This window comes from Bubalus bubalis, chromosome 21 (genome assembly GCF_019923935.1).
Source record: "Bubalus bubalis isolate 160015118507 breed Murrah chromosome 21, NDDB_SH_1, whole genome shotgun sequence".
Taxonomy (NCBI): Eukaryota; Metazoa; Chordata; class Mammalia; order Artiodactyla; family Bovidae; genus Bubalus; species Bubalus bubalis.
Window position 1 is genome coordinate 15042134 of NC_059177.1, and position 17448 is coordinate 15059581.

A 17448-nucleotide genomic window follows, 5' to 3' on the forward strand; every position below is an offset into this window, starting at 1 on the left:
TGTTCACATCAGGTTCACATCACAAAGTATTGCAGCTGCAGCTTGAGCCCTTCAAGTGCCAGTGAGTATTCAGGGTTGATTTCCATTAGGATTGACTGGTTTGATCTCCTTGCAGTCCAGGGGACTCTCAAGAGTCTTCTTCAGCATACCTTAAAAGTCCAAAAAGGACTCTTTCTTCCATGCAAGTTTATTTCCAAACAACTCAGCTCTGTAGTCAGCCCTCTCCCCCACAGTCATAGAAGGTATCTCGGAGGCCAACTCAGGCTTCTTTTATTTGCCTCTGTAACAGGACTCCATGGGGGAGGCCGCAGGGACCCTGCCCTCCTCTTCAGCAGCCTGTACGGTCCGGAAAAGCTGTATCTCCTCAGCCAGTAGACAGGACTGGGGAGAACCGTGGCTTCTTTAGGATCAGGGATCTGGTTAATGTCCCCTTTGCCTCCATCTGTTATCTTTTGAAAACATTTCTGAGGCTTTTGCCTGATCCTTCTGTTCTGGCATTTGCAGGCTGCTGCTGTGCAGCTGACAGTGGACAGACACAGGGGAACCTGGGGAACAGACTGGGAGGACTTTATAATGAGCAGTGACTGCCCTAGTTCTTGTTGGCATTCTCACTACCACGCTTCGGCTATTTCACAGCAGGGAAAAATGCAAGGGCGGCCCTCCATCTGTCTCCACGGGGGCAAAATGCAATAGTATTCTGTGTTAATTAACATTCCCCAGAAGCAGATCCTGAGACATGGATTCAAGTGCAAGTAGATTATTTGTACTTGATCGCAGCATACATGAACAGGGAAGGAGAGAAGAGAGACACGGCAGGGAAGAAGGCCAGTTCTCACTGCGGGCAACTCTGTAATCCACTTCATCTGTTAGGGAACTCCGGGAGCCCGTGGAGAATATGGCTCAGGGCCGTCTCATCTGGGCAGGATGGGATTGGGGGCTTTACGCGACTGGCTCCATCAGGTGTTGGTGCAAGCCCCCTGGCCTGTGACTGAGAAAAGTGGTAAAACTTAGGCAGTCTGACCCTCAGGGCTCCATGCTTTATCCACCGCACTACTTATCAGAAAATGTCCTGTCCATTCCCAGCAAACCTTCCCTCCTGTTTTCCCTCTTGGAAGGGTCTCCCACGGAGAGCCTGACGTGTCCATGAGAGGTCCACATAGGCCAGTCTGTATTTGTCCTGCCTTAGGTCAGCACCATTGTGGGTGCTGAGGGTGGGTGGAGGACGTAGCATCTGATTAGAAACAGTCCTTCCCACTCCCCAAGCTCTGGGGTGGTCTCTGCCTGGCTGCCTTTTAGCCCCACAAGGCCCCATGTTTGCTGGTTCCCATAAGCTTTGTCCCAAGGCCCCCAGCCTCAGTGACTTGACTGGGATTGGCTGCGGAACACATAGCCCCCTGGTCCTCCTTCCTGCCTGTGGCCCCTTCCCCACATCCCCACCTGCTGCCAAGCCTGCCTTTCACCGCAGGGGAGGGCCAGGTAGCAGAATGCTCACGAGAGACGCTGTGAGTACTTGGGGGCCAAGCTGCCTGCTCAGCTTGGAGGTGCTCTTTCCTCATTTCCTGGGAGTCTTGCTTTCTGATATTCCCTGGGTGTGTCTGTTTTGGCTTTAGCTGCTGTTGGAAGCCGTTCTTGTCTGCAATCAGAGCAAAACATGCATCAGCTTGTGCTACAACCATCTGCCTCCCGTCTCGCCAGACACAGCTTTATTTTTTGAGTATTAATTTATTACTCATCCACTTTCCAGTATTCTGTCATTTTGTAATAGTGATTTTATTTTATTCTTTATGGTTTCGTTTTAAACTTTTTCTATGCAAAATGTCAGACAAACTCAAAAGAGAATCAAAAAAAGACCCCATCATCATCTTTAACTATCAGTATCTGTGTCTCACCTGTCTCCATGCCTTTTTCGCTGGAGTATTTTAGAACAAACCACATACTTCTTGTTTTACATATAAATACTTATGCTCTCTTATTTGTGGGCTATGCTGATAGCTCCATTGGTAAAGAATCCACCTGCAACGCAGGAGACCCCAGTTTGATTCCTGGGTTGGGAAGATCTGCTGGAGAAGGGATAGGCTAACCCCTCTAGTATTCTTGGGCTTCCCTTGTGGCTCAACTGATAACGAATCAGCCTGCAATGCTGGAGACTTGGTTCAGTCCCTCGGTTGGGAAGACCCCCAGAAGAAGGGAAAGGCTACCCACTCCAGTATTCTAGCCTGGAGAATCCCATGGACTGTATAGTCCACAGGGTCACAAAGAGTTGGACACAACTGAGTGACTTTCAGCTCACTTCTCTTATTTCTTATCTAATTTTTAATAGCGTTTTATTTTGAAATAGTTTGAGACTTACAGAAAAGTTACAAAAGAACACCTCACTCAGCTTCCCCTGATGTTAACATCTTACACAGCCACTGTGTAATTATCAAAACTAGGAAATGAACGCAGCTCTGATACTAACCCATGAACCTTACTCAAATTCTGCCAGTTGTCCTATTAATGTCCTTTTTCTGGCCCAGGATCCCACATGGCATTTAGCTGTCGTGTCTCCTTACTCTCGTCCAATCTGGGACCTCCTCAGTCTTCCCCTCTCTTTTATGATTTTTAACTCTTGCAGAGGTCCTGATCAAGTATTTTGTAGAATATCTTTCAATTTGGGTTTTATGTTTTCTTTGTTAACTAATCTTAACAGTTAACTAATATTAACTAATCTTAATATTAACTAAAATTAGCTTAATTAAGTTAACTAAAATTAACTTAATATTGATTAAAATTAACAGACCATCTTCAGAGCCAGAACTGGAACTAGAGCCAAGTTTTTCCCATATAGAAATATAGGTCGAAGTTATGTTATTTTGGGCAGGAAGGCTCCAGAAATGAGGTACCCTCCTCAGCACATTATATTAAGGGGTACATGGTGTCAGTATTGTTATTATTGGTGACGTTAATGATGATTATTTGGTTCAAACGATGTCTGCCAAGCTTCTCTGCTGTAAAACTTCTATTTTTACTTTTGTAATTAATATGTATCTCATAGGGAGATACTTAGAGACTGTGCAGATTTCCTGTTTCTCACCATACTTTCACCCACTAATTTTAGCAGCCATCAGTGAATCTTGCCTGAAACAGTTATCGCTATGATGTTTGCCAGCTGGTGATGTTCTGTTTCCATTATTGTTTCTACATTTATTAATTGGCATTCTACTGTAAGATCTGTGTCTTCTCCCCTATTTATTCAATTATCTATTCATATCAATATTGACTCATGGGTATTTATCTTATTCTATGGGTTATATAATCCATTACTATTGCTTTTTAACTTTGTTACTCAAATTGTCCCAGATTCAGCCATTGGGAGCTCCTTCAGTTTGGATCCTGTGTCTTTTGGATATGTTCCCATCATTTTTTTGAGAACTTCCTTACATTCTGGTACTATAAGATATTCTAAGCTCATCTTGTAATTTTCCTTGCCCGGCCCTGGAAGCAGTTATTTCTCCAGGAGCCCTGGCTCCTTTTAGTGAAGAGTGCTGTTTAGAAATCAGAATCCGAGTGCTGACTGGGCTCATTGCTGCTGGGGTGTCATTGTGCACAGCCGCCCTCCCCCCTGGCCAGAGCCAGGAGTCCCGTGTGTATGGAAACCTGCTACGTCCCAGCTGTTCTTCCTGCTGGAGTTGCCACCTGTCAGTCAGTCATGACTCTCTCTTCAGTTCTCTGGCCCAGATCTGAGCTGAGGTTCTCAGGGGGGGTCTCACCAACCCCCCAGTGAGACACCTTGCCTTCCCTGCCTTTGCATTATCTTCTTAAACTCTTCTTGTCCTTGCCTTTACTTCCTCAGTCCTTTTCCTCTCCCCATCCCAAGGATGAGTTGTCTGTCTGTCCTCTTAGCCTCTTTCTGACTCCTGGTTTCTCCTCTTACCTCCTAGAGAGATGTCAGAACTCCAGCTGCAGTCATGTTACACTGGATACATAGGTTGTCTCTCTCGAGAAGCCTTGGTAGTAAAATCTCTCCCTCTCTCTCTCTCTTTCTCTCTCTCTCTCTCTCTATATATATATCCTTACCACAGTGGTGGTAAGGATAGTGGCAGGGCTATGGGACACTAGTCAGAAATTGTCAAGAACCAGCAAGTTAATATAGTTCAACCTAATAGCAAAGTAGTCCTTAGCTGGTGAGGCTGGGTGGGGGATTTCTGGATGGGGACACATATATTTGGAAAAGTATATGCAACATTATTATTTTACATATACAGATACAGATATAAAATACTAATTTCAGAAAAAGAAGTTGAACTTCCCTGGCAATCCAGAAGTTACAATTCCACACTTCTACTGCAGAAGGCACAGGTTAGATAGAGCTGCATGCTGCATGACATGGCCAAAAAGTTAAAAAAAAAAAAAAAAAAAAAAATTAAAGAAGGTAGAAGTTGATGAAACTATTGTCTTGGGGAGCAGATATTATAGAAGAGTCTTGTGCGTGAGAGATTCTTGGCGGAAGGGGTGCTGCACTTTACGGATCCATTTGAGGCATGAAAGAGGTTTTCTTTATTATTAGTGGGTACATGGCTTTGAAAAGCCTGAGAAACACTGATGCTGAAGCAGATTTCTCGGCTGCAGGGTTTCTGGGCTCTTAGAGGCCCTGCCCTGACGATGAACAGGGCTGACTGAAGACGAATTTGGAAGCCAGCTAAGCAGGTGCCCTGTTCTCACCCATGGCTAGTGTCACGTGTCACCCATCCTGTTTCCATGAGGACTGAACAGTCCCATTCTTTGGCTGTCTGAATGGTCCTAGGCCTCAGAGCAGGTATGATACCCTTCCCAGTAGCGGGGGAAAATGGGAGCAAATGCCCACAGCCCAGCCAGGCCTCTCTGTAGGCAAGAGTATGTGGGACAGGAAGTTTAACCCTTTGGAGATGTTGCCTCTGCATACAGAACCCTTGTCAGTGGTGAGACTCCGACACAGTTCTCTTACTGGACCAGTGAGGGGACAAGTTTCTACCCATCTTTTCATAAAAATCAGCAGGTGTGCTTTCCAAATAGGAAATCCCTGTGCATGTGTCCCAGATGGGGCATAACGGGGGTCCTGGTGTGCAGCCTGGGACCCGCAGTCACAGGCCTGCCATCCCATTTGTGCCCATGGTGAGGTGAAGTCCTTCCCTGGCAGTACCAGGGAGGTTGGGCCCCTAATGGGGATTTTCCTTGAGGCTTCTCACAACACAGCAGTTAGCTTTCTTTGCAGCAGTGTTTCGTTACAAACAGCTCCAGAATTTCAGTGACATATGATAAGCATCTGTTCAGCTCAGATGTCTCTGTTGCCTGGGCTTGGGTGGGTTTGCACGGTGGTTCTGACAGTCTTCGCTCACTTACACATCTAGGGGTCAGCCGAGCCACACCCGGCATGGCTGCAACAGCTGTGCTCCCCACATAGCTCTCTCTTCCAGGACCAGCAAGTTCGGCTGATCACATTCTTCTCACAGTAACATCCTAGGTATACAGAAGGCAAAGACAGTCACACAAGCACCTTTCAAGACCCTGAGTATGTTGTCTGTTGACACCTCATTGGCCAAAGCAAGTTATGTGGCCAAGCCCAAAGGCCAGGCACGGGGATCTGTACTCCCCCATGGAGGCAGCAGGGGAGGGAAGTGGTTGAACATCTTAGAAGGGTCTAGCCTACCAGGCAGATTCCTGTATCCACCTGCAATGCAGGAGACCCTAGTTCAATTCCTGAGTTTAGAAGATTCCCTGGAGAAGGGATGGGCACTCCAGTATTCTTGGGTTCCCTGGTGGCTCAGACGGTAATGAATCCACCTGCAATGCGGGAGACCTGGGTTCCATCCCTGGGGTGGGAAGATCCCCTGGAGGAGCATGGCAACCCACTCCAGTATTCTTGCCTACAGAATCCCCATGGACAAAGGAGCCTAGCAGGCTGTAGTTGATGGGGTCACAAAGAGTCAGACATGACTGAGTGACTAAGCACATTTGGCCTACCAGATCTTGAAGTGTGCAAAACGGTGCAAGCATCCAGTGCCTCAGCGGAGGCCAGCACAGCGCCTGGCACTGGGCGGGTGCTTGGGGTGACTGGAGACACACCATGTAGACACCTTTTCCTTTTCCTTCTCTCCTCCCGCAGGCCTCTGCCGGTCCTCCGGGAGCCCGCAGGGATGGGTAAAGCCGGCCAGGCTGAAGCTGCTTCCCCGGGGCCGTCGTCTCTCTAGGGCCCCAGGCGGCGCTAGGATGCACCTGTCCGCCGTGCTCAACGCCCTGCTGGTGTCCGTGCTGGCGGCCGTGCTGTGGAAACACGTGCGGCTGCGTGAGCATGCGGCCTCCCTGGAGGAGGAGCTGGCGGTCGTCCGCCGGGCCACCGACCCCGCCCCCGCCCTGCGGATCGACTACCCGAAGGCGCTGCAGATCCTGACCGAGGGCGGCACGCACATGGTGTGCACAGGCCGCACGCACACCGACCGCCTCTGCCGCTTCAAGTGGCTCTGCTACTCCAGCGAGGCGGAGGAGTTCATCTTCTTCCACGGCAATGCCTCTGTGATGCTGCCCAGCCTGGGCTCGCGGCGCTTCCAGCCGGCCCTGCTCGACCTGTCCACCGTGGAGGACCACAACACCCAGTACTTCAATTTCGTGGAGCTGCCGGCCGCCGCCCTGCGCTTCATGCCCAAGCCCGTGTTTGTGCCCGACGTGGCCCTCATTGCCAACCGCTTCAACCCTGACAACCTCATGCACGTCTTCCACGACGACCTGCTGCCTCTCTTCTACACCCTTCGGCAGTTCCCCGGCCTGGCCCGCGAGGCCCGGCTCTTCTTCATGGAGGGCTGGGGAGAGGGTGCCCACTTCGACCTCTACAAGCTGCTCAGCCCCAAGCAGCCCCTCCTGCGGGCGCAGCTGAAGGCCCTGGGCCGGCTGCTCTGCTTCTCCCATGCTTTCGTGGGCCTCTCCAAGGTCACCACCTGGTACCAGTACGGCTTCGTCCAGCCCCAGGGCCCGAAGGCCAACATCCTGGTCTCTGGCAATGAGATCCGACAGTTCGCGCATTTCCTGATGGAAAAGCTGAACGTGAGCCAGGCCGGGGGCCCCCTGGGCGAGGAGTACATCCTGGTGTTCAGCCGCACCCAGAACAGACTCATCCTGAATGAGGCAGAGCTGCTGCTGGCCCTGGCCCAGGAGTTCCAGATGAAGACCGTGACGGTGTCCCTGGAAGACCACGCCTTTGCAGACGTGGTGCGGCTGGTCAGCAACGCCTCCATGCTGGTCAGCATGCATGGGGCCCAGCTGGTCACGGCCCTGTTCCTGCCCCGCGGGGCGGCCGTGGTGGAGCTCTTCCCCTATGCTGTCAACCCTGACCACTACACCCCTTATAAGACTCTGGCCACGCTGCCCGGCATGGATCTCCAGTACATAGCCTGGCAGAACACGATGCCAGAGAACACGGTCACGCATCCCGAACGGCCCTGGGACCAGGGGGGCATCGCCCACCTAGACCGGGCCGAGCAGGCCCGGATCCTGCAAAGCCGGGAGGTCCCCCGGCACCTCTGTTGCCGGAACCCCGAGTGGCTCTTCCGAATCTACCAGGACACCAAGGTGGACATCCCATCGCTCATCCAAACTATACGGCGTGTGGTTAAGGGCCATCCGGGGCCGAGGAAGCAGAAGTGGACGGTCAGCCTGTATCCCGGCAAGGTGCGGGAGGCGCGGTGCCAGGCGTCGGTGCAGGGTGCCTCCGAGGCTCGCCTCTCTGTCTCCTGGCAGATCCCATGGAACCTCAAGTACCTGAAGGTGAGGGAGGTGAAGTACGAGGTGTGGCTCCAGGAGCAGGGGGAGAACACCTACGTGCCTTACATGCTGGCCCTGCAGAACCACACCTTCACGGAGAACATCAAGCCCTTCACTACCTATCTGGTGTGGATCCGCTGCATCTTCAACAAGACGCTGCTGGGACCCTTTGCAGACGTGCTGGTGTGCAGCACGTAGCGAGCGGCCTGGCCAGGCCTCCTGGGGTGGGGGCTCCTCTGCCTCGGAGACTCTGGGCCCACCAGCCCCCCAGGGTGGCTTCTGGGAATTATTTATTTATTGACCAGACCTGTCTCTGGGTCATCTCACTGCATCTGAGGTGTGGAGTTCTCAGAGCACCTCTTTGCACAAGTGCAATCGGGCCTCCCCACCCTCTTCTCCAATGCTAAACATCCATACCCTGGAGAAGGCCAGAGGGGGGAGGAGAAAGAGGAGAATAAGGATCCCAAAGAACCTCTTTGGCTGAGTGATCATCCTGTTCCCCAGGATGTCTTTCTGGTTGGTGTTGGGTTTCTGGAAACGGCTGCCAATTCTGTGGCCGCTTGGGTGGGTGTGGATGTACATCAGCTTCCACTGTCATGAAACTCACCTGTAGCCCCAGGAAGGTTATGTTTGGAACACTCATTAAATGATTATAAATATCTTGGTCAAGTGTTTTACTGGTGGGCGGGAAGAAGGTCCAGTAGCCAGTACCCAGATGCCCTCTCATCCTGATTGTCAGCCGAGGAGCCATGGCAGAGGGGCGGCATCGAGGCCCGGGAAGCCAGGCCGGGTGGCTGCATTCCATCCTGATGCGGAATGGTGCCCCACTTCCGTCTGTGGGGGTGAGAGCCTGGAAGTAGGTGAGGAGAGGGCTGTGAGGAGGAAAAGCAGCGTCTGCCAGGGTCTGGTTAGGCTTCACTAGACATTCAGACACAGCAGACCATGCACACCCGATGTGGGAGTCACTTAGGATGCTCAGCAGGCTGGCATGGCCGCACCACGTGACTTCTTCCACAGGAGGAGTCCGCACATCGGCTCAGGGGCCGTTCTCTTCCCCAAGTGACTGCTCAGGGGCGAGGAGGTGACACCCCCATCGGTAGTTGTGGGGGCTGCTTTGGCTTAGGAGCCCCATAGGAACCGTTATCTTTTTTATATACATATATTTTCTGGAGGGATGTATTTCTCATATTTTTTTATTTGGCTGCTCTGGGTCTTACTTGTGGCATGTGAGATCTAGTTCCCTGACCAGAGATTGAACCCAGGCCCCCTGCTTTGGGAGGTGGAGTCTTAGCCACTGAGCCACCAGGGACGTGCCCATTATCTTCTAAACAGCCAATAGGCAAGTTCCCAGGTTCCCTCAAGGAACCTGCCCGGTCATAGGAGCCATCGCACTCAGGGAGGCCTCGCTGTGGTGTCCTAACAGTTTAGTTCATCCAGGGTCCTTCCAGTCCAGATCTGAGGTTGTTTTTACCCATCCACAGTTTTGCTGAGTATCACCGCTGACATTGAGCCTTTATCTAGCTTTCAGGGAAAGAGAGCTGGAAAATTAACTCAAGGTCAAATTTGTTCTTAGGAAAGGAAAAGGAGTTTTAACTTTTTCTTCACAGGGAGACAGCGGTGCAGACCTGACTCCTGTGGGGGAAAGAAGGAAAAGGGGTCTGGGGAGGTGGGGCCTCGGGCTGTAGCTTGGTTGCAAGAGTTGTGCAGGCTGACCTGGAGTCGCTGAGGCAACGCTGTGGGTTAGGTGAGTATGCCGGTCACTGGCTGAAGAGTTCTTAGTCTGTAGGGTGAGGATCATAGGCTGGGGTGGTTGTAAGGCATTCAGGAAATTATCTATGTAAACCTTTAGCATCACACTGGATGTCTGATATATTATTACAGGTCCAGAGTCCCATTCCCAAACCCTGAAGAACAGATGTGATTCCAAATCTGAATTTTTTAAAAAAAATATTTGGCTGTGCTGGGTCTTAGGTGTGGCATATGGGATCTTTAGTTGTGGCATCTGGCATGCAAACTCTTAGTTGCGGTACGTGGAATCTAGTTCCTGACCAGGGATAGAACCTGGGTCCCCTGCATTGGGAGTGTGAAGTCTATGCCACTGGACCACCAGGGAAGTCCCTCCAAATTCTGAATTCCAGTAACCAGACACACTGGCGTGTCTGCACTGAAATGGATCTATATTCACGCTGAGTGGGACATGAGTTTTGGCACCAAAACTGAAAAGGCTTTTGGTTTTCAGAGCTTGGGGATTGTTGGGATTCTGTCTGGAATGTTGTGAATCATCCTCCTCTCCTGCTTGGAAACACCGTCATTTTCCTTGGACTAGCCTTGCAGGAGTGGTGTGCTGAGGAATGGAATCAGGTCTGCGGTTCCACCACTGATGGTCTCTGCAGAGCCCCCTCAGCCAGCTTCTTCCTTAAGGCTGATTCACCCGCAGCTAAGCAGACCCCCTCAATCCCCATATTGCAGACCCATCTCAGTTCCTGGCCTGGCAGCCTCTCTAAGGCTGATGGGAACATCCTGATTCACCATCCCCTACTGGTTGCTTCCCTTGGCATGTCGTTCTCATTCCAGAGGTGAAGGCTGTGGAGGCCTGGGGTAAGGAGCCCCAGTAAGCACTGAGGCTGAGAGTGTTTTCTGAAAAGGATAAAAAGTAGATGAAGTTTCAGGTTTTGCAGAAAAAGACACAGTTCACACACTGAGCAGACTTTAACAAGCAAAGAGCAGCAGGCAGGAAGCCAAACGCATGTGACTGTGCTTGGCCAGAGTCTGTTTGCTGCTCACACTCCAGGAACTGGCCCTGCCTCGTCATCAGCCCTGAACCCAAAGGGACTAGAGGAAGAGGAACTGTCAGAGTGGCAGGGAGGGCAGTGGGAGTGCCTTTGAGTGATGGTCCTGAATTTAAGACTTGATAACACAGTTCCCACCTGGGCTTCAGTTCTGGCCCTTCCACTTACCAGCTGGGTGACCTTGGGCAAGTCATCTAACCCCTCTGTGCCTCGTGTGTGGAATGGAGAGTTATCACACTTACCATTGATGGTGGTGAAGTCAAATGCTTTGGTCCATGTAAACGTGATCACAAAACCTAGCACGCAGTCATCTCTCAGTAAATGCCTGTGGTTATTATGTATATCTGTATTAGTTGCTCATGTCCACCACTTTGCAACCCCATAGACTGTAGCTTGTCAGACTGCTCTGTCCATGGGATTTTCCAGGTAAGAATACTGGAGTGGGTTGCCATTCCCTTCTCCAGGAGATGCTCCCAACTCAGGGATGGAACCCGGTCCTCCTGCATTGCAGGCAGATTTTTTACTGTCTGAGCCACCAGGGAAGCCCTGGTTATTATAGCTGGTACTTAGAACCATTTGTCAGGTGCTAACCATTACGTGGTCAAGCCCAGGTCTGAACCCCAAACTGCTGCTTTCAAGTTCAGTCCTCTGGGGGAAAAAAAAATTGAAAAAAATTTAAGGATATGTAAGAAAAAAAGATTTTCAGAGGCATAAGGTCTAGCACATAGGACTGTACCCCAAATTGAAGCTGTTCTCAGCTGAGGGTAGCCAAGGTGGGGCTGGGGCTCCACTGAGTTCCGTGGACTTGGGCAGAGCTGGGCTTGGAGCCACATACACACCCACAATGGCACCCCACTCCAGTACTCTTGCCTGGAAAATCCCATAGATGGAGGACCCTGGTGGGCTGCAGTCCACGGGGTCACTAAGAGTCGGAGACGACTGAGCGACTTCACTTTCACTTTTCACTTGCATGCATTGGAGAAGGAAATGGCAACCCACTCCAGTGTTCTTGCCTGGAGAATCCCAGGGACGGGGGAGCCTGGTGAGCTGCCGTCTATGGGGTCACGCAGAGTCAGACATGACTGAAGTGACTTAGCATGCAGTAGCACACACCCACACCCCCCTTACCACCACCCCCCAACACCACACACACCCACACCCCAGGGAAAAAGAGGCCAGCGTTGAAGGGAGGCCTGAGGCAGTGTCTCTGCTGGGTGGGCTAGGAGGGAGAGCTGGACCCTGTCCCATGGTGGACGTGCACTGGGCAGGCTGGGAGGGGCCACACAGTACCTGCCATGTGTCCCCCTATCTGTGCTGAATGGACCTGTCCACGTAAGGACTGAAAAGTGCTTGCTGGAAACTTGGGGCCCTGCTCATGGAGAGAAAGATTCTGGCTTGGTGTCCACAGAAGCTCTTCATACACACACACCAGCCAGCCCACCCACCCACCCGCTGAGCAGATTTCCCCTCTTTTCTGAGGCAGCCACCCAGACCTGTTTTAATATAAGGGAAAGCTGCTCTGGGGCCTAGGTTAGTTACCTAGATCGCAGAGCACTGGCCAGCTCCCTTCACCTACATCACCCTCAAACTTTGTTGAGGCCTCATAGGCAAGCAGTGTGAAAATAAGACCACCCAAATGAGATCACCCAAATAGAGGCTGTTTATTCAGAGCCTGCTCTAGCAAGGAACTCAGTAGCATTATTTGCATTCAGCAGAGACTGCAAGGCAGACTGAGAAGTGGGAAAGCTTTCTAGTGGGAACAAGGGGAGGCTTAAGGGATGCCCTGTTGGAGGCTGTGGGCTGGGGGAATTGGAGGTGGGCTAACTAGAAAAGGGGCATCCCATGTAATTGATTAGGGGAGCATGTTTGATTTTCTCTAGTTGAACTGGTTGAAAATGGGGACAAAAAATAGTGAAGCTGGCAGGTGTGGTCAAGTCCTGACTGTTCTGGGCTGATTGCCATAGGTGTTGTCATCTGAGTTCCTGAGCTGATGGCGGCTGAGGTTGTGGGTTAGAGTTCTGTTGTCATAGGTGTCTGGCCACTGTCTGTCTGTATTATATATTGTCTCTCAGCAGTGAGACAGTATTAGTTCTTTTCTGTCCTTCCGTCTTTCCTTGTTTGGCTGCACTGTGTCTTGTTGGAGGCATGCAGGGTCTTCTAGATGCAGCTTGTGAACTTGGTTGCAGCATGTGGGACCTAGTTCCCTGACCAGGAATTGAACTCAGACACCCTGCATTGGGAGTGTAGAGTCTTACCCTCTGGGCCACCAGGAAGTCCCCTTAACTCTTTCTTGAAAAGGGCAGGTTGAGTCACAAAGGCAGAATAAGTCTTAACCCAACATGGGAGCCCTTACTCTGCCCTGGCAATGAAGTGTTCTCCATATTCCTCTGTCCATAACATTTTCTAGATTGACAGTTGTCTCAGGCTGATCTCGGACTGAGTGTAGGTCCATCAGGCAGGAGGGAGTGAAGGGACACTTCAGGCAGAAGGCCGAACAGGGGCTGTTAAAGTGGAAAATGGTTGAGTCCAGGAAGGGTGCCAAGGTCCAGCCCCGGCTGATCCAGGGTATTTGAAGGAGAGATGGCTAGGCGACCTATTCAGATGTTAATTAGAGATATAAAGAGTAATAAAAAGAGGATAGCTCAGTAGGAAAATTCAGTGGAGAAAAGAAGCTGAGTGGCTTGGTTTACGCGGAAAATCAATATAACCCGTGACACCAGGTTAGCTCTGACCACGGAGGCCGCAGGCGCCCTCTCGAATAGCGGAAGGTGCCCCACCTTAGACACCTTCTCAAGTGGGTCTTAGAAGCCCAGGCAAATAAATGGTCGCAGAGGATATCCGCGCTCCAGATGGACACTCAGCTGGAAGTTAAAGGGAAGAATGACATGGGGAGACCAAGCGTTGGTGAGCAAGGCCCCTAGCTTTGTTTTCAACAGGGGCTTTTATACCCTAAGTTACACATAGAGGATAATAGGGGATGCAAAGTCAGCAGTCTTTGATGCTTATCAAAAACCAGGGTTTCTTTCCTGCAATTTTATTGTATACAAATGGTTTAGGTGATTTACATCATCTTCTGGCCAGAGGCCTATTAACATTTTATGACTCTTGACAAGGACTTATCAACAAAGACTTATTTTCTCTAAGAGTAATTATTTTAAGGTTTGGCGCAGTCTTTTGAAGATAAAATTACATTCCTATAGGGCGGATGTGTAATGGGTTTACAAAGGAAAGAATTTATTACCTTAAGGGTCTAAAGTTACTAACACCAAGGCCACTACTTATTTTTTCTACATACCAACTATATTAATTAATACACATTCAAGGATACAATACAGGGGATGTGGAAACTTGGCAGCAAGCATTGGCTCATCAATGAAATCTTTTACTAGTTTTATTATGACAGTTTCTAACTCTCTGAGAGGCTCTAAGCTATTTGAATATCTTAAGCTTCCCGTGCCTCTCGAGGCTGGAAGACTGTAAACAATCGAATGCATAGCTGTAGGTGTCCGGGTAAACTTGTCAGGCGAGTTAGAGAGCCATCTGAGGGGTTTGGATTTAAACACTCCTAATTGCCCAGGAACTGTATTAATTGGAGCTGTAAGTTAACTCTTTGACAGAGAGAGCGAGATGATGGTGGGAGACAGCCCCCAGTAAAGTCAGAGGTGAGAGCACAAGGCAATAAAGTAGGCAGACTCTGGTTTTTTTGGGGGTAGATGCTCGAGAATATCCGGGGGCACTCCCGAGGCTCGATCCCGCCTTTGCGTATGCCGAGCCTCCTTCCTCATGACCTTTGTCACGAGTGGAATATCTCTCGCCGGCTCCCTGCAGAAGGGCACCATCATTTGATAGGGTATCTAAAGAGCCTCTTGATGACAGTGAAAGAGGAGAATGAAAAGTTGGCTTAAAGCTCAACATTAAGAAAACTAAGATCATAGCATCCGGTCCCATCACTTCATGGCAGATAGATGGGGAAACAGTGGAAACAGTGGCTGACTTTATTTTTCTAGGCTCCAAAATCACTGCAGATGGTGATTGCAGCTATGAAATTAAAAGACACTTACTCCTTGGAAGAAAAGTTATGACCAACCTAGATAGCATATTAAAAAGCAGAGACATTACTTTGCCAACGAAGGTCTGTCTACTCAAGGCTATGGTTTTTCCAGTGGTCATGTATGGATGTGAAAGTTGGACTATAAAGAAAGCTGAGTGCTGAAGAATTGGTGCTTTTGAACTGTGGTGTTGGAGAAGACTCTTGAGAGTCCCTTGGACTGCAAGGAGATCCAACCAGTCCATCCTAAAGGAGATCAGTTCTGGGTGTTCATTGGAAGGACTGATGTTGAGGCTGAAACTCCAATACTTTGGCCACCTGATGCGAAGAGCTGACTCATCGGAAAAGACCTTGATGCTGGGAGGGATTGGGGGCAGGAGGAGAAGGGGACAGCAGAGGGTTGAGATGGTTGGATGGCATCATCGACTCAATGGACATGGGTTTGGGTGGACTCCAGGAGTTGGTGATGGACAGGGAGACCTGGCGTGCTACAGTTCATGGGGTCGCAAGGAGTCAGACATGACTGAGCGACTGAACTGAACTAAACCTTGGAAAGAACAGAGAAAAAGGAGAAAATTCAAGAAGTCAAAGGAAGACAAAGATATTAGTGATCTTAAGAAAAATATTTGAACCATCTGAAGCCACACTTCCTCTTGTAACGGCCTAAATCTTGCCCAGGATCCTTCTGTGTTCTCATGCCTGCTGAACATGCCAGGCATGAAAGTTGATTATGGGCCCCCCAACTGCCCCTCTCCCACAGTAGGTTGCTGCTGCTGCTGCTAAGTCGCTTCAGCCATGTCCGACTCTGTGTGACCCCATAGACGGCAGCCCACCAGGCTCCCCTGTCCCTGGGATTCTCCAGGCAAGAACACTGGAGTGGGTTGCCATTTCCTTCTCCAATGCATGAAAGTGAAGAGTGAAAGTGAAGTCGCTCGATCGCGTCTGACTCTTAGCGACCCCATGGACTGCAGCCCACCAGGCTCCTCCATCCATGGGACTTTCCAGTCAAGAGTACTGGAGTGGGTTGCCATTGCCTTCTCCACCACAGTAGGTTAGAAGCACCTTAAAAAGGTCATAAAAGATTTAGAGAAAGGCAAAGTCCCAGATGGTTTTATGGGAGAGTGCTCTCAGACCTTTGAGAAGTACATGATTCCTGTGTAGATTGTTCCAGAACATTAAAAGATGGGGACAAAATTTATTTAATTACTTATTTTTGGCTATGTTGGAGCTTCATTGCCGTGTGGACTTTCTCTAGTCGAGTGCGAGGACTTCTCATTGCGGGGACTTCTCTTGTTGTGGAGCACAGGCTCTAGGCCACACGGGCTTCAGTAGTTGCGGCTCCCAGGCTCTAGAGCACAGGCGCAATAGCTGTGGAGCACGGGCTTAGTTGCTCCTCGACATGTGAGACCTTCCTGGATCAGGGGTGGAACTCATGTCTCCTGCATTGGCAGGTGGACTGTTTACCACTGAGCCACCAGGGAAGCCCAAAAAGATGAAAAAAAAAATTATTTCATGATGCCTGCTTAACTTTAATAACAAGACAACCATGAAACTCACACAAAAAAGAAACCTTAGATCATATATAAATATATATGCAAAGATTCTAAACAAAATATTAGCAAATTAAATCCTGTCATTTCCTAATATACTTCAACCACATAGATTTATTCTCAAATGTAAAGCTGATTCAGCATTAGAAAATAAATGAGAAAAACTATGTTCTATAGACCTTAAAAAGGCATTTAATAAAATTCAATCCCCTTTCCTGATTTTTGAAAAATTCAGTAGGCTAAAAATAAAAAAGAAACTAACTTAATGAAAGACATATTTCAGAAACCATTTCTTTAACCCTGACAATAGTCAGTGGTGAAACTCCAGAGATGCTCTCATTAAAGCTAGGAAAAAGATGGAGATGCTTGCTGTTGTTTCTCTTATTCAGGTCTTCTCTAGAGATCCTGAGCAAAATGGTAAAATGACAAAAATAATTGAAGATAATATAACATATACACATTTGAGGAATAAAAGAATAAAATTGTTATTATTTGAAGATGTTATTTTCTACTTAAAAACTCCAATATATGCATCTAGAAGTCTATCTAGAAAACAGTTAAAAGAACTCATTCTCAGTAGCAGTAAAAATGACAAATTATCTATAAAATGAGCTTGTTTGTTGAGGAAAACTTTCAAATGTTACTGGAAGTGATAAAACAAGTGTATTGATAAACCATATCCCTGAAAGAGAGCACATAATACTGTAAATGAATCAAAACCATAAGTAGTCTATAAACTCATTACAGTCCCAGTCAAAACACCAGTGGACTCTTGGGGACTGTTGCAGGGGGGCGGGAGTCATGCTTTATAGATTGACACTATTATGCTAAAGGAAAACGCACAAAAATAGCGAAGAAGGGAATTAAAGTAGAATAAAAAGATGAAAGTATTTTACTCTACCAAATAGCAAAATAAAATCAGTGGAAGAGAAGAGAGTTTGCAAATAAACCTCTGTACATGTGGAAATTAAGTATATAGTAAGAGTATGCTTTCAGATCAGGTGAGAAAGAATAGGGGAGAATAAAACTTGAGGGGGGAGAATGAAACTTAAGTTAGATCCCTCACCTCACCCCATTCTTAAATATAAACTTTATATGGATTTAGAGTAAATGTAAATGAAATGCTGTATAAATACTAGAAGAAAACATAGATTATTTTAATAATCTTGAAATAGTGATAGCCATTTTAAGAAGGCACACAACTCAGAAGATTTAAAGGGAAAGAGGAACAGATTTGACTACATGGAAATTAAAATTCACCACTTGGCAAGAAATTCCATAAACAAAGTCA

The 17448-nt window shown here is 48.8% G+C and overlaps 1 protein-coding gene across 5 annotated transcripts in view; it reads left to right on the top strand.

Annotated features, from left to right (window-relative positions):
- POMGNT2 (protein O-linked mannose N-acetylglucosaminyltransferase 2 (beta 1,4-)) overlaps positions 1–17448 on the top strand; it is a 58334-nt gene that overhangs the window by 12037 nt on the left and 28849 nt on the right. For 2 of the 5 annotated variants that reach the window (XM_006051778.4, XM_044933478.2), the window contains exon 2: positions 6122–8429. The exons of 2 other annotated variants lie outside the window; for them this stretch is intronic. In XM_006051778.4, coding sequence (XP_006051840.3) covers positions 6226–7968 — 1743 coding nt within the window. In that variant the 5' untranslated portion in view covers positions 6122–6225 and the 3' untranslated portion in view covers positions 7969–8429. Of the gene's footprint in view, positions 1–4608; positions 4796–6121; positions 8430–17448 lie in introns of those variants that run through there. One more of the 5 variants, XM_025272134.3, reaches the window with a different exon arrangement.